General features: G+C 38.4%; 2 protein-coding genes across 2 annotated transcripts; both read left to right on the top strand.

Annotated features, from left to right (window-relative positions):
- Positions 1-5,451: 5,451 nt before the first annotated feature.
- Positions 5,452-6,264, top strand: LOC100474917 (keratin-associated protein 13-1). Its single transcript, XM_002926760.4, has one exon. The coding sequence runs from the start codon at positions 5,509-5,511 to the stop codon at positions 6,016-6,018; it is 510 nt and encodes a 169-aa protein (XP_002926806.2). The 5' UTR covers positions 5,452-5,508; the 3' UTR covers positions 6,019-6,264.
- Positions 6,265-11,962: 5,698 nt separating this feature from the next.
- Positions 11,963-12,792, top strand: LOC105240942 (keratin-associated protein 13-1). The gene has a single exon (XM_019807532.2). It carries the CDS (start codon positions 12,014-12,016, stop codon positions 12,539-12,541), a length of 528 nt encoding a protein of 175 aa, XP_019663091.2. The 5' UTR covers positions 11,963-12,013; the 3' UTR covers positions 12,542-12,792.
- The last annotated feature ends 10,271 nt before the right edge of the window (positions 12,793-23,063 follow it).

The following is a 23,063-nucleotide window of genomic DNA, read 5'->3' as shown; positions in this document are numbered from 1 at the left end:
GTTTAAGTTCCTGAGTGATCACACACAGTCCATTCCACAATGCCCTAAGATTACGTTGCTTGTTTGAAATTCCATCTCTAAAAATAAATCAAATCCTGGTATTAGGATAAGCTAAAAAGCCATTGTCAAGAAAAGTAGCAAGCAGGAAAGAAGGAACTCTGTGTATAACACTTCCTGAGGAATAAACAGGTGAAGCTATGTTTTACAGTCTTTAACCCCTCCCAACAAAACCTTGATCTATTTTGAATGGGGCAGAACTTGCAAAGGAGACTTGCCCATTAGTCTCTGGGCACCAGAACCAAATTTTAGCATCATAGAATTCTATGCACAGAAATGGGAAAATGAGTAAAGGGAGTTAAACAGTTTATTCTACTAGGAAGTGAGAAAACCAAAACAAGACCCTGGATTAGAGGTATCCTAGATGTTGGCGCTCTCTCCAGTAGCCTCCAACAGACACCAGGAAACCATGACTTCTGCTATGTTTGTGCCTCAAGCCATCCACTGAGACAGAGCCCAGCCAACTGAGCAGTACTAAACAAGGTCTTCTCCAGAGAAAATTAGGCTGTCTTCCTGTCAAAGGCCCCTGCCTAATTACAGGGGTGAACAAGCCTAGGAAACAAAGAAACCTCAAGTATCTTATACTTTGAAGCCTCTAAAAATCCGGAAGTAACCTGGAATAGCTTCCTTCTCTTTACTTTTCCTTTTCCTGCTTTCTTCCCCATGCTATGCCTCATGCCCACTCGGGTACCTTCCCTCTCACCCCTGAGCAGGAAGTGAAGAAAATGCAGAGTAAATGTGGAGTTGAAACACTGGAGTACAAGTGGAATACTCGTGCCTTTAGTCAGCAAAAGGCTGGGGAGAGAAAGAAACGAGGCAGCAGATGCTGACACCCCAGCATCAGGAAGAGGCCAGACCTCCTCAAATTAGCAAGAGAGGAAGGGGCGTGCACACACACACACACACACACACACTCACACACACGTCTGCTAGCCTGTGCTCTTTCTCCTCATCTCACTACTTTCCACTAGGTCAAGACTTGATGTCACCTGGAAACCTTTAAGCCCATGGGTCTTAGTTGACCCATGACATCTGAGTAGAAAAGCTTCATGTCTATTAGATACACATAGTCAACCTTCACTAAGCTGCCAATTAAAGAGAGAACACACAAAAAATAGTTAATATTTATGTAATCTTCCTAGGTGACCTACTTCATTTAAGGCATTTAAAACATTTAAGACAATGTCCCTTTTCATTCAATCAACATATGTCTATAGAGTGCCTACTATGTACCACAGACCATTCTAGTTCCACTCATACATTTAACATCTGATTTCTAACTCAAAATCCGTTTTTATTCTGCCTTCCAATTTTAGCTTTCACAGTCTGTCACAATTGCTATTCTTCTCTCCTGTATTTATAGTGAGTCGTTACCACTCATCATGAGGCCATCTGCACAATGTCACTGGGTAGCGACACGCAGCCTTTGTTAAAACCCTGGGATGCTGCATCTTGCAGGATGGATATTAATGCTACTAAATCCATCTTCAACATTTCCAAACAACAACGTTCATAACAGCTATTATATCTGAACGGTAGCAAGAAGAGAGGGTGCGGCATATTATTAGCAGGCACTGTCCATTACAATAGAATTATGACATTATAAACAGAAAATAGATTTCCTTTTCTCTCTATGTAATGTTGTACTTCATATTCTTGGAAAGACAATCCCTGTACAAAGGTGGTTACAGTTGTCAGGCATGTAACAGTATGGTGTCACGTGGCTATGAGCATCTCCTGAGGGCTCCTGGCTAGATGTTAACCCTTTAGTTTAGTTTAATTTTGTTAACCCTTTAATCTAACTATGGTAGTACATCGGAAACACAGGTGGAGCAGCCTGAGGAGGAATTCAATCACTTGGTTTTTAAAATTGTGTATTTATTTTCCGGTTGGTGTGTATGCTCTGAAATGACCCATTTGTTACTTCTGTTGCATATTCAGAAGTAAGACACCACTGATTTAAGTCGTTGGCCAGTATATAAAAACCATGTCATGTTCTGTTGGCATGGAGAGTATTTTAAGTCAGATGATCGTAAACATAAGTGAGGTGGTCCAGTTGACCTGTGATTTGTTTCACGACTGGTGTTTTTATAATCCAATTCCACCAACATAGATGCATTATATTTTCCTATTAAACATGGAAGAATATCCTTCAAGGGCACAGGGAGTTTGTTTTCACAAAATGTCTTAAAACCCAAAACCTCTCAGTTTATGATAGTGACATTAACCAACACAACAAAATAATAGCACGGACTTGATGACTAATGACAACTGAAATCGGTCCCCACAACTATAAAATAAACAGGAGTAGCTGAACTTGGGAATTTCGAAAGCACATCTTCTATGAACGGAATAGCTTGTAGTGAGTTCCAGAAAGGTGCAAGCGAGGGAGCCTAAAAGAACCAGATTTTCAGAATTTTTAAAAGATGTCAAAAATCCATATTTTGTATAAATTCTTTTGGTTTTTAAATATTGGCGATTAATTTAGAGTTTAATAAAAAAACCTATAGTGTGTGTGGGGGGGTCCATGCTTGTGTGATGAACAAACCTGTGTGGGCTGGATTTGGTAGAGGACCTGGGAGTTTGTGATCTGTTATTTCTGCTAAAATCAACACTACCACATTGATGTGAGGAGGGTCAGATGTACAGGAAAGAGAAGGCCATCATTGTGTGCCTGTGAGGGCAGCCGGAAGGTTGTGTCACTGTAGATAAATTTTGCTGACTTCATTATTTTGATTAACAATCACCCTATCTCCGTGAGCAAAAAGTCAGTCTCACTTGTGATAAGACAACTATTTCCAAGAAGTTTTTTGAAAAATAGTGATTTGAGAAAGGCATGGTGTTTACAGCATTGAGTGGGCTAGGACTTTTATCACAGTGGCTAGAAAACCATAGGAAAAAAAATCTAGAGATTTAAAAGATCATAAGATAAACTTTTTTAAAAGTAGCTGTTTGATGTGAATGCAGCCACTTCATCATTTCTTGGACTTACAGAAGTCCTATATAGTGCTTCCTTTTGTAAAATTGCAATGAAACCTACTCTTACTTTGAGGAAAAGTTGTTAGTTTAAGGATATATAGTAAAATTGTATTGTAGTTTTAGCAAATAGAGTTGCAACTCAATGCCTTAAGCCACAGTGCAATACTTTCTGAGTGCCTGGTACCACATAGTAGACTTTGGTGTATGTTACACTGGTGCATTCATCTTGAAATTGGCAGGAAACAGCCATATACTCAAAGAATGTGATAAATTTATCAGATATTTTCCTTAGAAAAACAAAACAAAAACAAACTTGGAGTTAAAGAGGACCAGAGGCAAATAATAAAAGCAATCGCAAACCACAAGGATGCAATAATTGAAAGTTAGGTTAGAACTCTGGACAGAGACATTTCCATGAAAAGTATATTGAAGAGAGACCTGGGCACTCTATGTGGGTCCCTGATATCTCAGACGGAAAGTCACCAGCATATGTTCAAGTGTCTTGGGTAGAGCAACTTAGGTAAAGACAGAGACAGATTTAACCTCATGAAGCTTCAGTGGGAGGGTCCTCTTCAGGGTTCTTTTGCCTGAACTTTTCCAAGGCTCCAATGCACTCTTTCAGGGAGGTGTGGAATAACCCACTGCTCCAGTTGTGCTGCTGTAGCCTGGGAGAAAATCATTTGCCCTTGAGTAGTTCTGGGGCAGTGGGTGGATCCAGAGAACTTCCTACAGTACCTCTAAACCCTAAAATCCACCTGATGAACCTCAGAACTTCAAGGAGTTTTGTCTTTAAGAAGAAGGATTAGAACCAAGACATTACTCTGCTACCTAATAGATCACTAAAACCGAAGGTACACAGTCATTTGTAGCTGATTCTCACACAAGTCCACAACTCTAGGGCCAGCAGATTAGGATGGGAAGATAAAGCAGGGACACCAGGCTGAGATAAGCATAATCCCAGGATTGAAGCACCAACTGAGAAGAAACGACACAGGATGTCATAGATGTGGCATTACTAATAAACAGCAACATTGAAAAGAAATTTTCTGTGTCATCAAAAATAAATTAAGCATTTTTTTATTCATAATTTTGAAAGAAAAACTTAAATATAGTCTATTCTTTCTACAGAAAATCATGTTGACAAAATCATTGTCATATGTAAAAGTGATCAAAATCTATGCAGCCAATTAATATAGAGGAAATGTTACAGATGATGATGATGATTATGATGATATCATATTATTGTCTTGATTTTGTGATATCTGTGGTTTTTGTCATCTTATATGTTTTTATTTGCTAATATTATTTTATTCTAAATTGGCATTTATATTTATATCTACTATTATGTTCATAATGTCGTATTCTTTTTCTTAAAGAAGTGCCCTCAAATTACAAACTTCAAGATTCATGTAACCTAGATCCCCTCTAGTAAGAAAGCTGGGACAGAAGCATGTACCAAAAGTAGGGAGAAAAATATAGGATCTGCCATTGGCATTGGAAACAATCAGAGAACATTCAAAATTTTGAGGCATTGTGGGAGCATAGACCCCAGGATGTTTTGCACATATAAATGTATTGCACAAAGGCCATGAATTAAGTTCATTTTGAAAAAATCTGATATGATCGAACTAAGAAGTAGAATATCCACAAGTCTCTCCAATGGGACAGAAGAAAATCTTGACAGTCTTGTCTTTCTCTCTACCACTGTCGCTTCTTTCGTCACCTCATATCAATAGCATCTCCCGCTTTGATTTTCTTCACATATGTTCATGTTGGTCTCTTCTTGAGTTAGATTTAATTTCATTTTTCTAATGACTAGATTTTTATAACATATTTGTTCAGGATTATGCCCACTTCTAATCATCTCTGTGAATCTCTTTGGCTTACTCTTATAAGAGCCTTTTAGACTGGACATAGTAAGCAATGCTAATAGAAAGTAATAGATGTAAAATTATATTAGAGTGTGAATCAATGGTTTGATGTAGGGGCAATGTTTAGAAGGTTCCTCATCAAGACCAGATTTCTGCTTCTCAGCCACTGACACAAAAGATGACTGCATTGTAATCCCCACCCTGGGAAGAAAGCATGCTTCAGCCAAAGCTAAGCACATTTACATGCACATGTTTTCATGACCAGAAAAATCAGAGGGGCTTCCCTGGCCATGATGGTGTAGGGATTAATTACACACTGTCATAGCATTTGTAACATAGATGTACTTCATTGACATAGGGCTATAAAAACAAAATGAGTGAACCCATAAATATAAGATGAAGAGAGGTAGTTAATTCCAATTGCAAAAAAGGATTACTGAGTTACATGTATGCAAATGAAGGACTCCAAATTTTGAAAAGATGGCATTGTAAAGTGCCACACCCTTTGTTGAGAGTATATAAATGCCTCACCTGAGGAGTAAGATATTCAAACAGAGAATCTCCTCACTGTCACTCAGCTGAATTCACATCTCCTGCCAACATGTCCTACAGCTGCTGCTCTAGAAACTTCTCCTCCAGCTCCTTTGGGGGTTACCTGCGCTCCCCAAGCTCCTCCTGTGGCTCTTCCCGCCCCAGCAACCTGGTCTACCGCACTAACCCCTGCTCTCCTAGCACCTGCCAGCTGAGCTCCACCCCCTCCAGTGGCTGTCAGGAGACCTGCTGTGAGCCCACCAGCTGCCAGACATCCTGTGTGGTGGCCAGACCTTGCCAGACGTCCTGCGACCGCCCAAGGACCTCCACGCTCTGCAGTCCCTGCCAGACGACTTGCTCTGGGTCTGTGGACATTGGGTCCAGCAGCTGCCGTTCCCTGGGCTATGGATCCAGAAGTGGCTACTCGCTGGGTTGTAGATCCCAGGGCTTCAGATCACTGGGAGTCTGTGGTTTCCCTTCTCTGGGCTGTGGATCCAGATTCTGGCACCCAACCTACTTGGCTTCTAGGAGCTGCCAGTCTTCTTGTTACAGACCAACTTGTGGATCTGGCTTCTTTTGATCACCTTATTAAAATTTAATCTTGATGTCCATTCTCACCAATGCCTCTACTTATAACCTTATTATCTCCATAACCTACAGGAAGAATTATCTTCTTATTCTTAAATTATCAAATCCTCACCTTGTCTCTGGCCCCAAATACTGGCTGACAGACTTTATTTGAAAAATTCTATAACTAATGTACGATCTGAAAATAAAATCTAAAGTCTGCATTCTTCCCAAATTGTATGAAAAACCAAATCATTATAACCTAATAAATTTATTGGTTCTGATAACTAGCTATGTTTATTGTTGTTAGTTTTTATTCACTGGGTTTTTTATTTTGATAGATAATGGAGATATTATGAAAAGATCAATAGGCACCTGGAAATAGATTTTGAAATCCTACAAAATTGGGGATTTGAATTTTGAGGAAACTCAGATACTTTTCTTACTCAAACTACAAGTAGTGGAAGACAATTATTTAAGTACATAGACTTTTATGCATTGAAATCTCAGATTCAGGAATTAAATTGATTCCCTCACAAGATGTGGGAATGCCAAGAAGCATAAAGTAGCAGACTAACTGATAGTTATATAAGAAATGCAGAGAATAAAAATAATATTTACATTTATATGGCTAGGCTTATACATGAAAGAAAAATTAAATAGAAGACAAATGAAAATGATTATGTATGAATTTCAAGTAACTTTGCCTGAAGTCACCCACCATTTCTTAGTAAAAGTGATAAACACCTGCATCTCACTGATGAGTATTCAATATGATCTTATCTACATATGTGTAATGAGCAATACCATAAAATTTGAGTGAAGAATCTAAAATCATCAGGGTGATTTCCACCTTGGTTTTTACTCATGTTTCAAACTAAAAGATAATTAGCATTTGATACCACCAGGAGTGATGATTTAAAGTGTACGTCAACAACAACAACAACAACAACAAAATGGGGAAACATTACTTCTCTTTTTCATGATAATATTCTCTGTTTTCTCAGGCAAAGTATTTTCAGGAATAGCAAAGTGAAAAAATAGACCGATTTTGATAAGAACCTAAAACTGAGAACAAAAAGAGTTAATATATGTTCAACAAATGCCCCTAAATCTTATTTCTTTAGGCTATACAATAGCCCTTAGAGACAGATACCCGTTATAAATTTGTTACGTTGAATGTAAGAAAAGGGAGACACAGAAGGAATAAGGAACTAATAAGGAATACCTGCCCCATGGCATCTTAAAAGGTGAAGTTTATTTAGAATTGCAAAGACATAGGAGTATTAGAAGGGGCAAAAGGGAAATCTGGGAAGATGAAATAAAATAAGCAGAGTGGAAAAGACTGAAGATTATTTTTATATTCAGGGAATGACTGGAAATTTAGTTAACAATTGAAGGAGATTTTATATGGTGTGACAATGACAAACATGGTTAAAAACAGTTGATGAGTAACTGTCCCTCCATCATTTAGAAGTGTTACGTTTTATTTATTGTTTTAGGGGTATTATATTTTAAATCACGATAATTCTTGTTTCCACCACCTTCCATCCAAACTACTAAAATAGTTTTGTGGGACGCCTGGGTGGCATAGTCAGTTAAGCCTCCGACTCTTGGCTTTGGCTCAGTTCATGATCTCAGGGTCATGAGATCAAGTTCCAGGTTGGGCTCCACACTTAGCTTGGAGTCGGCTTAAGACTCTCTCTCCCTCTGCCCCTCCCCCCCAATTTTCTCTCTCTCTCTCAAATAAACACATAAATCTTCAAAATAAAATAGTTTTGTGATTGGACACTCTTACTCCTATTTCTTACGTATTCTAACCACTCTTTCATATATTATAAGATAAATCTTTCATCTAAGGATGGGTTATGAATTTTAAGCTTATTCCTAAGAGAGAATAAGGTAAAAGCTGATATACTTACAAATGAAAAAATTATTTGGAACTAATATTTTTTGTCTAGAAAATTTAGACAAAGAAAATATATGTGAAAATGTCCAGAAATTTCCAAGGCCAAAATGTCAGGGACATTTTAACAATAACAACAACAAAGTCACAGAATTCATGAGTACTTCTCGATTAGGGATATTGTTGAATCCAAAAGGGAGGCTGTTGAGACTCACGAGCTCAGGTAACCAAAATCGAAAATTAGAAATTTTTGATGATTTTGACCAAAATTGAGACTCTGAACAGCACCTTAGGACTAGGCTGAACCTTAAATGTTTACCCCTTTCTATGAACTGAAATTAATTTTGCAATCATTTCAATGCTTGATTAGATTTGCATGGTACACAAACTGGAGTAGCCACTCTGGAAAACAGTATGGAGGGTCCTCAAAAAATTAAACATAAAACTGACTCTTAAGTATAGAGAACCTAAACTGAGTGTTATTAGAGGGATGTGGCAAAGGAATGGGTTAAAAAGGTGATGGGGATTAAGGAGTGCACTTGTTGTGATAAGCACCTGATTTTGTATGGAAATGTTGAATCACTGTAATGTACACAAGAAACTAGTATCACACTAAATGTTAACTAATTTGAATTTAAATAAAAACTTCAAACTACAAAAGAATTTAGCATGGTATAGAGGTGACCTTAAATTATTTTTTTACCTGGATAAATACAAATTATAAATGCAGGCATAGACATATAGATATAATTGTGGATATAGTTTTATACAGATACAGATGAGTATATAAATGATATACATAGATAGATGATGTAGATATAGAACGTCTAATACCCTAGGGAAATTTACCAGACTTCAAGAAGTTAAGAAATGACTGAATCCAAAATATATATCAGATAGTAGAATTCACTTCAGGAAATAAAAAGATAAATTTACAATTTTAAGAGAGAAGGAAACATATTAAAAGAACCAAGTAGAGAGGTGCCTGGGTGGCTCAGTCAGGTGTGTCCACCTCTTGATTTGGGGTCAGATCATGATCTCAGGGTCATGAGATCAAGACCCAAGTCAGGCCCCATGCTGGGTGTGGAGCTTGCTTAAGATTCTTCCTCTCCCTCTGCCCCTCCCCTCCCCCTGCTCATGCTCTCTCTAAAAAAATTAAAAAAATTAAAAGAGCCAAGTAGAAATTCTAAAACTGAAAAATTCAATAAGTTAAATGTAGAATTATTGAATGGATTGAAAAGAAATTAGACATAGCTGGGGAGACAACTAGAGATTGTTTTGGAGAACATATTTAAACTAACAAATTAAGAGAATACCTTGGAGTCAAACTGATGAACAAAAAAGAAGAGAAAATTCAAAGCAACCAAAGGAAAGAAAATGCAAGTTACCTTCAAAAAAGCAATGGTAAGATTGACAGCTGAATTCTAAACAGAAAAAGTAAAGTAGGAAGACAATTAAATATCCTCAAATTTCTGAAGAAAGAAAACCTTAGAGTACTTGACTAATGAGTATTTGTTTCAAAAATGAAGGAGAGGGGCTCCTGGTGGCTCAGTTAAGCTTCTGGCTCTTGATTTTGGCTTAGGTCATGATCTCAAGGTCGTGGGATCAAGCCCAGAGTCGGGCTCTGTACTGGGCGTGGAGACTGCTTGAGATTCTCTCTCTCTCTTCCTCTGCTCTCATCGCCACTCTCTCTCTCTCATTCAAAAAAAAAAAAAGAAAAAAAAAGAAAGGAGAAATGTAGACATTTTCAGACAATCAAATGTGTTACTAGCCTTCCAACACTAAAATATATAATAAAAGTTATATAGTTAGATGTACAATAATCCCAGAACATACAAAAAAGATGTAAGAAGAAACAAAGAGTAAACAAAAGAAATGTATATATAAATTATATATATACCATATATATCAAATTATATATGTATAATATACATATTATATATGGTAAATTTAAGCAAATTTTGGCCATAAAAACATGGAGGCAAATAGATATCAATATGTATAAGCATACATGAAATTACAACACAGAAAATCCTAACAAGTAGTACACGAATTGGGGTAAGGATAGTTGGCCTTAAGATTTCGGACATTCTTGCACTGGACCAGAAGAGTAGACGTATTCATTTCTATTAGCAAGTCAACAAAGCATGCTGTGAACTGTAAAGCAGCAGTATCCAATAGAACTTTCTCTGTTGCTGGAAATATTTTTATCTGAATTTTCCAATATAGGAAAATTCCATCAGCCACATGTATCTATTGTGCACATGCAATGTGGCTAATATGACTGTGGAACAAAATTTTAATTTAACTTAATTGTAAATTATATAAATTGAACTTGATATATGTGGCCAGTGGCTACTCTGTTGGGTGGTGTGGCGTTGGGATACCCTCTGAATGACTGTCAAAATCATGGATATCATCCCGGAAGGCTGACAGAATGATTGTTAAAAAATATCTTGTATTACCTCTAATAACATGATGCTTTACATCTTACCATACAACAAAGTTTGCAGTTAGTAAAACGGAAGCAGCATTTTTTGTTTGTTTCTTTTGTCTGATGTATCTTTTTACTTTCTCCCTTATATTTAAGAAAATCTATTTTAAGTAGAAAATAGTTTTGATTTCTAGTCCTGTCTGATATTCTAAGTCTTCAATAAGGATTATTCAGTCTATTATATTTAATTTAATTATTGATATTTTCAGATTTCTACTTACACATTTACTATTTCTAGCAGTAAATTTTCACACTCTTGCGAGGGGTAAGAAAATGATTAAAGCTAAAATTTTACCCTTTTAGGTTATTATCATTTCACAGTTTTTAAATTTTTTAGTAAGTTTTCAAGAGGTCTTAATGATCATTCTTAATTACTATTTACTTCTACCTATTTATTAAGAACCACAAACGCTTTATTATTGTCATGCATAATGAGTGCTTAGACAATTCATTTATATTTCAACCTTTATCGCCTCCTGCAATTATAACTTCCCCTCTGAGGTAATTGTCTTCATTCCTGGAGAAAACACTTCAGTATTCGTTTTAGCCTCGGTTTGCCTGACATGGGGAGCTCTATAAAAGACAATATTTGGATATTTTACAATGGAAAAATAATCTTGAAGAACTGAAGTAGGGAAAAAGTGTTTTTATAATGAAGGAAACAATTATATGAAAAAATCTAAAGTTAAAAATGACCAGAAGGTCCCGCGTGATAAGAGTTGTTCTGGAAGAGCAGGATCACGGGACACGTTGTGACATACGTTGTGGATACAGGTGACAAAAGGGACAATGTATATATGAAAAGCCATAAACTATATTGATCCAGAACCCATTTTTATTGGAACTTCACACAGATGGAAGGATCCATAGTGTCACTAGTTTTCTTCCCTCACCTCGAGAGGATTTGACTCTGGAATTTTTCGCACGTGTGTAAATCGGTACCCACTGAGACTCTTTTTCAAATTAGTCTTGCTTAGTCATTTTGCCTTTAAACATCTGTCCTAATTTATTTCTGCGACCCACCGTGTTTCTCGATCAATTTATATTATCTGTTTTCCCCTTTCCATTGGATTTGAGAAGCAATATATAATATAATGTAATATGTGAAAACTAATTTTAGGGGATGAAATAAATCTACAGAAAGAAAATCACTGGTGACAGATAGGGTGCCTCTATTCCACTGAGCTAGAAAAAAAAGTGACTTAACCTCAATCCCTGCCTTTAGATCTCAGCATTCCCCAGCCAATGTCGGGCAAAGGCACAATGAGTCTCGGGCAAGGAGAAGAGTAGGGGCTACTCTGGCCCTGATTAGCTGGCATTAATGGCATACAGTCATAGCATTTCTGACTTTGGAATAGTTCGTTGGCTTGGTGCTATAACAACATGATGAATTCTCCTATAAATATAAGATGGAAGGAATCACCTGCAATTACAGAAAATATCATTGAATTACACATATGGAAATGAGAGATTCCAAGTGTGGGAAAGGCGATTGTAAAAAATGCCACACCCATGGCTGAGAGTATATAAACACCCCAGTCAAGGAAGTGACATTCAAACAGAGAATCTTCTCACTGTCACTCAGCTGAATTCACATCTCCTGCCAACATGTCCTACAGCTGCTGCTCTGGAAACTTCTCCTCTCGCTCCCTTGGGGGCTACCTGCGCTACCCAGCCTCCTCCTGTGGCTTTTCCTGCCCCAGCAACCTGGTCTACCGCACTGACCCCTGCTCTGCCAGCACCTGCCAGGTGAGCTCTGCTCCCTCCAGTGGCTGTCAGGAGACCTGCTGTGAGCCCACCAGCTGCCAGACATCCTGTGTGGTGGCCAGACCTTGCCAGACGTCCTGCGACCGCCCAAGGACCTCCACGCTCTGCAGTCCCTGCCAGACGACTTGCTCTGGGTCTGTGGGCATTGGGTCCAGCAGCTGCCGTTCCCTGGGCTATGGCTCCAGAAGCGGCTACTCCCTGGGCTGTGGATCCCGGGGCTTTAGATCGCTGGGTTACGGAGTCTGTGGCTTCCCTTCTCTGCGCTATGGATCCAGATTCTGCCGCCCCACCTACTTCGCCTCCAGAAGCTGCCAGTCGTCATGTTACAGACCAGCCTGTGGATCTGGCTTCTATACATCAACTTGTTGAGGGTCCAGACCTTTTGAGCAGTGTATCTAACCTCTAAACAGAGAGTTTATCATTTTCATGACCTTTGGAAAAACTCTCCAGTCACCTTTATTCCAGCCACAGAGTGCTGGCCCAAAAACTGTCTCTAACATATACTGAACTTAATGATTAATTTTATTGGATGACTTTATAGAACTAGTGGAATTAATTAAATAAATTGTGAGATTAATTAATGGAATTTATGTTAATAAACATGAAATAATGTTACTGAATTAATGGGATTCTCGTTCATACTTTTTTTCACAATGAAAAATGAATATAATGTAATAAACTCATTTATTCTGGCTTCCAAATATTCTGCTAATTTAATTGTTAGTTTTAATTGGGTAAATTTTTTTTTCTCTTTTCTTTTTTTTTTTTGAGGGGGATATTCAAGTTAATGTTCACTATGTCTGTGGGAACAAACTTTGGAAATCTAATACATTGGTAAATTAGAACTAATTTATTTTAGGCTTCAGACATTTCTTTTTTTTAACTTTTTTTTCTGGAATTCTTTTTTTCATGCAGAAACTTTATATGGATAATAATCTCAGGAGCAATAAAGAGCATATTTCCTCCAAAGGATGTGAGAACTTGATGTTTGCTGACAAAAGGAAAAAACACATTTGATACATCTAGATTCCTGGACAGTGGCAATTAACCTGATCAGCTAGTTAGGGACCTGGAAAGGAGAACATTACAATACTGATACAAAGAAATCTGGTGTGGAAATGTGTGGATAGTCTCATACAGATGGACATAAAATGTGAATATCTGTGTATTTCCTCTTAGTGCCCAACAGAATGCATCTACCATGGAAGAGGAATGAAACAATCAAGTAGACAAAATGACTCTGCCACTTGTTGTGAGCCTACATCTGTCAGCAGTTCCTGCAATGCTGACAAAATGACCAAGTGACCACAGAGGCTATGAATGGGTCCACCAGCGTAAGCTCCTACTTACAAGGCCGATGTTATTGCCACCTGTGAATGTCCAATCTTGGCAACGGAGGCTAATGCTAAACTCCCAGTGTGACATTAGTCCTCAAGAAGACCAACTGGCTGCTTGGATGCAAGTTGAACGTGCTCCCCTTCTGCCCTGGAAAGATCAGTGTTCACTCTCAAATGTATAGATATGTATTCAGAGTGTGAGTTTGTTTTTAATGCTTACCTCAGCAGCACCCTTATTCAGGAGTTAATGAATAGCTTGATCTACCAATATGGAATTGCTCAGCATGTGGCATCCACTCAAGAAATCCACTTCACAGTAGAGAGTATACGTGAGATCCACAGGTTTTATCAAAAACCACACCACCCTGAACTCCCTGTCTGAGGTGCATTGGATTGGCCTACTGACTCCAAAGTTGAAGTGTTAGCATGGAGGCCATATCCTCAAAAGGTTGTGCTCCAAATATCACCTATCAAAGACCAAATATCGGTCTTTCCAAAGACCGATTTAAGAACTTTGTGCTTCCTATTTCTGCAACTGGAATTTTCAAGGATAGAGGCGCAGTTCCCAAAGGCAGACTTACTAAGGAACTCACCAAGAGTCTCATTGAACTACAACTATGGCTGCTGCCTGAGCCCTTTGGGCTCCTTGTATTCAGGGGCCAACAGGCAAAGAAAAGGAGTTGTCATCTATCCAAGAGGAGATGATCCTGATTAGTAGAAAGTAGTAGGGTTACTGTTACACAGTGAGGGAAGAGGGAAGATGTGGGAAGCTCAGCTGATCTCCTTGGGTGCCTCTTGGAACCTCCCATCCAGCTGTGGACATGACCTGTCAAATGCAGCGACTCTAGCAAGAAAAAGTTAGTTATCAGGATTCACACTTCTCAGGAATAAGGCTTAGGTAATACCACTAAGAAATTCACCATGACCACCACAGGTGTTAACCAAGGGTGAGACAAATTTCTAATGGATACTAAAGGAGGGAGATGGTAAGCACTAGCTGCAGCTCCTAGACCAAATGCAGTGACAGGGATTGAGTTTCATGCCACTGGCTTCGCCCTTTTATGTTTCCCCTCAGGAATAGAGCCCTACCAGAGCAGTGAAGAATCTCTCTTCTGACAAGCTGACCCTGAAGATGTAACCAGTGGACTCTGTCAGGTACAGATCTGCACAGGAACACACATCACATCACTTCACAAAAGGAATGGCTGTCTGGCTGTGACAAGTGAGGCCAGCTGACAGGCTTTCCCTGTTGGCTTCTTTGGGCTCTGCCTCAGCTTTCAAGCCAAGGTCAAGTTTTTCTCATGGCAGCCCCTGGTCAGTGACTGAACAAGGTGGTAGAATGGCTTTTTTCATTCATAGGTGCTACTCTCTACAAACTTTTTGTTCTTCTATCCGTGTCTCAGTGCCTGCTTCCTGAAGAATACAAGTAGTAAATAGTCTCTCTATTCTTTCTTGGAATTTGTTGTTTCCACCTAAGATTATTTTCCTTCACCCCAAAAAAATCTGTTAGTAGTCATTTCAGTGTAAATTTATCTGACATAGTGAACCCATTGGTAATTAATACTCAGTTACTGTATTATTCAAAAGAAAAATAAAATGAAGAATAAGGGTGATAAAAGAGGGCTATTTTATATATGTATTTTTTTTTGAGATAGAGAGAGAGAGATAGTATGGGGGGAGGGGCAGAGGGAGATACAGTGGAAGAATCTTTTTTTTTTTTTTAAAGATTTTTTATTTATTTATTTGACAGAGACAGAGACATCCAGCGAGAGAGGGAACACAAGCAGGGGGAGTGGGAAAGGAAGAAGCAGGCTCATAGCAGAAGAGCCTGATGTGGGGGCTCGATCCCATAACGCCGGGATCACGCCCTGAGCCAAAGGCAGACGCTTAACCGCTGTGCCACCCAGGCACCCCACAGTGGAAGAATCTTAAGCAGGCTCTACACTCAGCATGGAACCTGACAGGACATTGGATCTCACGACTCTGAAATCATGACCTGAGCCGAAATCAAGAGTCGATGCTTAACTGACTGATCCACCGAGACACTCTTATTTTATATTTTGGAGGAAATTACAGGAAAGGAACTGACTTTGAAAATGCACAAAACTCATTCAGTCTGAGCAGTGGAGAAGCTGAGTTGTTCTAGGAGGCAGGCTCCAGGTTCTTTAAAAATTTGGACAATGTAAATGAAATTATATAAAAATACATTAATGATATTTTTTGTTTTAAATGGCATTTTTTAAAGATGTTATTTTTCTATTTGGCAGAGAAAGAGAGCACAAGCAGGGGGAGCAGCAGGCAGAGGAAGAGGGAAAAGGAGGCTCCTCGCTGAACAGAAAGCTCGATGTTGGGCTTGATCCCAGGACCCTGGGATCATGAGACAAACCAAAGGCAGACACTTAACCAACTGAGCCACCCAGATGCCCCTTAGATGGCATTTAGAGTAAAAGATCCATGGGCTAAAAGTAGGTAGAAGAGATACTTGAAATCCCTGTCTCTTCATTCCCTTTTTCCAGATTCCCCCATTGTCACCATCACCCCTGCTCCCTCTTCATATGGCTTGAGTCAACCTCTTCCTGTGACTCCATCTCAATTCGGTCTTTTGCCTTTAGATGTTTGTCTGGTTCCTTCCTATTTCTAGCCACTTCTCATTATGTGTTATTTTTCTTCCCTCCATTGGATGTGAGAAGTACTATATAATAATATGTGAAAGATGGGAAATAAATTTGGAGAATGTAAATCAGTGGTGACAAGTAGAATCAATCATTAGAAGTATCCTTATAAAAAATAAAGCTATGTCACTTATCACTTGACATAGTAGAAAAGTGACAGAAAAAAATTCCAGAGCAAAGCAGAAATATATATACATGGAGTCATAGCCAGGGAGAGAAAAAGGGGCTTCCCTGGCTGTAATAGGTTGAGGATTACTGACAAATAGTTCTGGAATTTCTGAGATAGGAATTATCATTGCACCCATTGTACCCATAAGTACAATAAGTACGAAGCTAGTCAACTGCAATGACAGAGAAGTTTAATGAATTACACAAATGCAGAAGAGGGTGTGCAGATGATACAAGAGGACTGTACTTGTACTGTGCTGTACCAACTGATCAGTATATAAAATACCCAGCACACAAACCCGTCTTAAACCTCAGATTTTTTTTCATTGTGACTAATCTGAACTCACATCTCCTGTCAACATGTCCCACGGCTCCTGCTCTGGACATTTATTTTCATTCCTTTGGGGGGAGAGGGGTCCTGAGCTATGTACTGAAGCTCCTCCGATGGCTCTTCTTGCCCCAGCAACCTGGTCTATAGCACTGACCTCTGCTCTCCCTGCACCTGCCAGCTGGAGGTCAGGAGACCCGCTGTGAGTCGGCCAGCTGCCTAGCATCCTATGTGGGGTCCAGCCCCTGCCAGACTTCTTGCTACCACCCAAGGACCTCCATGATCTGCAGTCCCTGCCATTCAATTTGTATCATATCTATGGGTTCAGTAGTGTCTTCTCTCCGGATTACGGATCCAGAAGCTGCCGCTCACTGGGCTGTGGATCCAGTGGTTTCAGACCCTTAAGTTATGGAGTCTGTGGTTTCTCTTTCCTGAGCTATGGATCCAATTTCCGCCACCCAATTGATTTTGCTCTGGTAGCCTCCAGCCATCTTGTTGCCAACCTACCTATCTGGCCCCTGCTAACCAACTTGTTAAGTTCTAGTACATTTATGCAAAGTCATCAAAATGTCTACCCAGAGTTCCACCATGCTCATTATTTCCAGGGGCAACAATCTTAGTCTTTGATCACCAGTTCCTTACCCAATTTCTTTCAATCAAGCATAATCTAACAGAGTGATTCTTGCATCCTTTTAATTTAGTGACTTAATTCCAAAATAAGTGTAATATCAGCATTATGGATGAAGTTCATGCTAATTTATTTTCTGCCCCAAATGGGTAAAAAGTTAAATGATTATAATCCAATAAACTAATTTATTCTGTATTGAAAATTTTTTTGTTGTTTATACATTATCGAGTAGCGTTTGTGTTAAGTTTGATTTGACAGGTTTAATAAAAGCTCAATATGCATCTCATAGTAAATTTTGGAAGTCTAAAAACTTGTGAATTTGATCTAATTTCTTTGGATTATGGATATTTTTCTCTTTCAAACTATAGTTATTGGACATCCATAGTTTTTAGTTTTAGAATCTTATGAATGAAGGTCTGAGATTTAGGATATATTTTGAGTACTTCAAAAAACATGGGTTTTTTCTATGTAGACAGAGAGAATGTGACTATGAAGTTGACAGATTCTTCAGGAATTTCATGAACAAGAATAACATTCAGGTTTGCATGGTTAATGTAAAAAATGAGAGAAAACTAAAATTCCAGTCTAAAAATACATATGAACCTTAAACAAATTCTAAAGAGTTCACCTAAATCTTATTAAAAATGGTCAGACTCACACATCCATTGATGCATGTCCAACATAATTCACTTCTTTATATGTATGGAAAGACATTCTTAGTGGGAAGAATGTGTGTGATTCCCTATTTACTAAAGCCCAAACTAAATATAGGTGAAAACAGAAAGCACTTTATAACTATTTCATTTGGATTCTTTTGGTAGTATTCTCAGTACAGGTCAAGCACTTAAAGAAATCCATATGAGACTAAGAAAAATAGCAGTTTACTAAGGAGTAAAATTACATAAGACATTATCCCTAAATAGTGCTATAACCAAGGCTCAAAGAATACCCTACTCATTATTTCCTTGGACCCTCAAATAGATCTATGACAAAGACTATTTTTAAAATTCAGGTTATCTTTTATTTATTTATTTGTTTAATTAATTAATTAATTAGACAGGGACAGAGGAAGAGAGAGACTCTTAAGCAGGATCCATGTCCAGCCCAGAGCCCACCACAGGGCTCAATCTCACGACCCTGAGATCATAACCTGAGCTGAAATCAAGAGCCAGACACTTAATCAACTGAGCCACCAGGGGCCCCCAGGTTATTTTAAATAGAAGGAAATGAACACAAAGCAGATCAGAGGCTTCCTTAGTCATGACAACCAAAATTGTCTTTCTAGATGTTGCCAAATATTCCCTGGGGGATGGAAGGTACAATCACTCTTGGTTGAGAATTATTTATCTAAAGGAATGTGTAGAAAGAAAGGGAGGAAAAATACAGAAAGGAGCAAATATGGACTATAGTGAAAAGATTTAACATACTTGTTTTTGGAGTCTTAAAACAAAAAAGACAGAGAATTGAGGAGAAAATATATTGGGGAGAAATTTTAAAATTTTCCCAAAGTCAATAAAGCCTGCAAAGTAAAAGTTAAAGACAGTGAATACCACACCTACACACTAGTAAATCTGATGAACACCAATGACAGAAACATTTCTAAGAAAGCTGAGTTCTTTTTAAAAAAGAAAAAAGTGACAATAGGACTAAAATACGAATTACTTGCAAAGATAATTGAATGAAATATTCAAAATTCTGAAAGAACACAGATGTCATTCATCCTAGAATACTACGCTCAATAAATATGTGCTTTAAAATTGAAGATAATTTCAGACAACAAAAAATCGAGAGAACATCTCAGCAGCAAATTGACACTAAAATCTGTACTAAAAATTGTCTGTAACTGAGAAAGAAAATATCTTTACTGGTCAATAGGAAAAAGTCTGAAATTCAGATATGTGTTGACTTCTCCTCTCATTCTTAAGACCATTATACTTTCTTGGTCATGGTATGGCTTCCCAGTGGATGTATTTACCATTTTCTGGGATACAAGTAACCCCTAGACTACATTGGGCAAATATAATGAAACACTTTCTAGATGACAAATAGACAACACATTACGTGATGACATCAATCTTAATGATATAAGTATCACCTGGCTACTTACAGAGATGGTCAATCAAAGTTGAATCCTCTGGATGGTCAGTAACAAGCTGAACAGCAAATCCCATAAAATAATTAGATGGGTGGCAAAAGTAGGATCTAAAATAGATAATGGAAATCAGGTAGTTCCACAAACCACAGATCTGAAAAAATCAGGTAGAAAAGAGAGATCAGAATCAAATGCATATTTGGAAGCCATTAGTTCCACAACTCAGAGCCAACATTTTAATATAAAATTTCCATGTATACATATACATATTTGAGAGAGAGAGAGAGAGAGAGCACCCACAAGTGGGGGTGAAGGGCAGAGGGAGAGAGAGAGAAAGAATCTTAAGTAGGTTCCACTCTCAGTGAGGAGCTCAATGCAGGGCTTGATCTTACAACCCTGAAGTCAGGACCTGAGCCAAAATCAAGAGTTGGATGCCTAACCAACTGCGGTGCCCCTGGCATCCCTTTATTGCTTGCTCTTAAAAGTAGGATATTATGGTTCTTCTATCTGTACCTCAATCTTACATTCCAAGTCTTTGTATTAGACCTTAGTCCTTTCATGTTTTACGTATATTCATATGTATATGCGTATACTCATACATATATATGTATATATATACATGAGTTTATATCCACTAAAGTTTATATCTACCAATGTATAATTTTCTTATTATTTGATCTTCTAATTACTTTTGCTTTCCTTTTCTGCTTTTTTTAATATTAGTTTAAAAACCTTAATATTCTCATCCCCCCCCATTTAGGTGTAATATTTGCATTGTTTTAGTGATTTTAGAATTTCTTAGAAATTTCAATGTACAGGGGCCCCTGGGTGGCTCAGTCCATTAAGCACCTGCCTTCGGCTCAGGTCCTGATCCCAGGGTCCTGGGATCAAGCCCGACATCACACTCACTCCTCAGTGGGGAGTCTGCTTCTCCCTCTCCCCCTGCTTATGCTCTCTCTCTCTCATTCACTCTCTCTCTGTCAAATAAAATATATATATATATATATATATATTTAAAAAAAAGAAATTTCAGGGGCGCCTGGGTGACTCAGTCATTAAGCATCTGCCTTCTGCTCAGGGCGTGATCCCAGGGTCCTGGGATCCAGCCCAGCATCAGACTCCCTGCTCCGCTGGGAGCCTGCTTCTTTCTCTCCCACTCCCCCTGCTTGTGTTCCCTCTCTCGCTGGCTATCTCTCTCTCTCTGTCAAATAAATAAATTAAATCTTTAAAAAAAATTTCAATGCACATTCTTGATTTATTCTTGTTTTAATATAAACTATTGTTTTACAATTTCCTCAATAATGCTAAAACCTTAGAATGCTTTATATCAAACCCTCTCTTTTTAAGCATTATTGTCCTTATGCATTTTAAATACATATATTTTGAAACCAAAAATCATTTCAGTTATTATTTTATAAATTTGTATTCAAATGTAATTTATATTTACCAACACATCTACCTTATATTTCTTTCTGCACTTCCACTTTTCTCTCTGAGAATATTTTTTTATAACTAAAGAGAGTCCTATAGTATTTAGTTTGGAGAGCTCATTAGAAGTAGGCATTCGGGTATCCTGCACTAGAGTACTAATCTCAAGGAAGTGGTCTAAGGATGAAAGAAGGGTTATTCTAGAAGAGCAAGATGTCTGGATGATTATAAAGACAGATGGTAAAAAGGCACAATGTTTTTAAAAATTCATAAATTTCATCCATTTGGAACTGTTTTGATTTGAATAACATTTAAATTCAACAAATTAGAAGTTTAAAATAAAATAGAGGATGGGGCGCCTGGGTGTCTCAGTCATTAAGTGTCTGCCTTCGGCTCAGGGCGTGATCCGGGCATTCTGGGATGGAGCCCCACATTCAGGCTCCTCCGCTAGGAGCCTGCTTCTTCCTCTCCCACTCCCCCTGCTTGTGTTCCCTCTCTCGCTAGCTGTCTCTCTCTCAGTCAAATAAATAAAATCTTTAAAAAATAAATAAAATAAAATAAAATAATAAAATAAAATAAAAAAGACAGAGGAGAAACCTGAATGTCTCACTCTGTCCTTGTCACTTCTTCCCTTCACCTCAATTGATAAACACTCTTTGATGGGCTCAAACTGGTCAAACTGGTCTCCATTTGCAGCTCTGTCAACATACTGTTCTTGCATCTTGCTTCCAAATATTTGTCCAGGGTTCCTTCTCCATTCAATTTGTAACATGGTTGGGCCTTTTCCATTGGGTATGAGATACTCTGCATTAATATTTAATACTTGGAAAATAAGTTTTGGATAAAAATGAATGGTCACAAGTGCTTTTCAATCTTTAGAGGGCTTTTAGGCAAAGCTGAAGCTATGCTTGTTACCAGATTTAAAAAAGAAAAAAGGAAAGAAAGAAAGGTGATGTCATTTTCATCTCCACCCTTAGAAGTAACTCACACCCCAGCCAAGCTAGGATCAGATATGTGTACAGCATACGCCAGGAAGAACAGTTGGGACGTTCCCGGCCAAGTTAACATGGCCACTAATGCGAAACGGTCATAGCATTTCTGATGTAAGAATAGTTCATTGGCTTTGTGTTATAATGAAATTTATTATAGCCCTCATAAATACAATAGGTAGGAAACTGCAGCTGCAGTTACAGAAATGATGATTGAGTTAATGCTATGCAAATGAAGGAGTACAAATATAGGGATGAAGCTTTTTCACTTTCGACACCTACTGCTGAGAGCATTTATATGCCACAGGCCACGAGGGAGAATAAACCTCGGAATATTCTCTGTGAATATTCTCTGTGAATTCAGTATTCACAGTGTTTTCTCAACTGAACTCACATCTCCTTATGAACAAGTCCTACAGCTGTTGCTCTGGAAACTTCTCTTCCTGCCCCCCTGGGGTCTACGTGGCTGTGCTACCCAAGCTCTTCTTACCCCAGGAACCTGGTCTACCACATGGACCTCTGCTCTCCAGCACCTGCCAGCTGTCAGGAGACCTGCTGTGAGCCCACCAGCTGCTGGACATCCTGCTACCGCCCGAGAACCCCCATGTTCTGCAGTCCCAGCTGGATGACTTATGCTGGGTCCAGCTTTGGGTCTAGCAGCCACTGTTCTCTAGGCCATGGATCCAGAAGCTGCTATTCCCTGAGCTGTGGGTCCTGTGCCTTCAGACCCCTGGGTTATGGAGTCTGTGGCTTCCCTTCTCTGGGCTGTTATCCAGATTCTGCTACCCAACTTATTTTGGTTTTTGGAATCTCCAGCCATCTTGCTGCAAGCCAATCTATGGACCTGGCTTCTACAGACTAACTTGTTGAATATCCAGATCTTTTAGCAGAATGTTAGCCAATTTATTCTCACAAGAAACAACTCTCCTTATCATCTCCAAAGACTAATGCTCACCCACTCTACGGCCACCCAGTCTAGCTTTCAGATTGGTTCTTGCAAAATGTAAAACGTAGCAACAAACCTAAGTTTTCAATCATATAGCTGCGTTGGTGATGAAAATCATAAAATTATTACATGTCCTTCAAAAATTTTAAAAATCCAATTATTTTAAGTAAATAAACACATTCATCCTGGCATCCATATGTTGTTTTTATTATTATTTGTTACATATTTATTATGTAGAAATTTCTTTTATTAGTGTTATTTAGTATTATTTAGTATCTTTTAGTGTTGTTTTGTAGTATTCTT

This window comes from Ailuropoda melanoleuca, chromosome 1 (assembly GCF_002007445.2).
Source record: "Ailuropoda melanoleuca isolate Jingjing chromosome 1, ASM200744v2, whole genome shotgun sequence".
Taxonomy (NCBI): domain Eukaryota; kingdom Metazoa; phylum Chordata; class Mammalia; order Carnivora; family Ursidae; genus Ailuropoda; species Ailuropoda melanoleuca.
Note: the sequence above shows the minus strand (reverse complement) of the source record. Positions and strands in the feature narration are given on the sequence as shown.

Bases quoted from the DNA above. Each gene is read 5' to 3' on its own strand.
- LOC105240942 (XM_019807532.2), top strand. From the start codon at position 12,014: ATGTCCTACAGCTGCTGCTCTGGAAACTTCTCCTCTCGCTCCCTTGGG.
- LOC100474917 (XM_002926760.4), top strand. From the start codon at position 5,509: ATGTCCTACAGCTGCTGCTCTAGAAACTTCTCCTCCAGCTCCTTTGGG.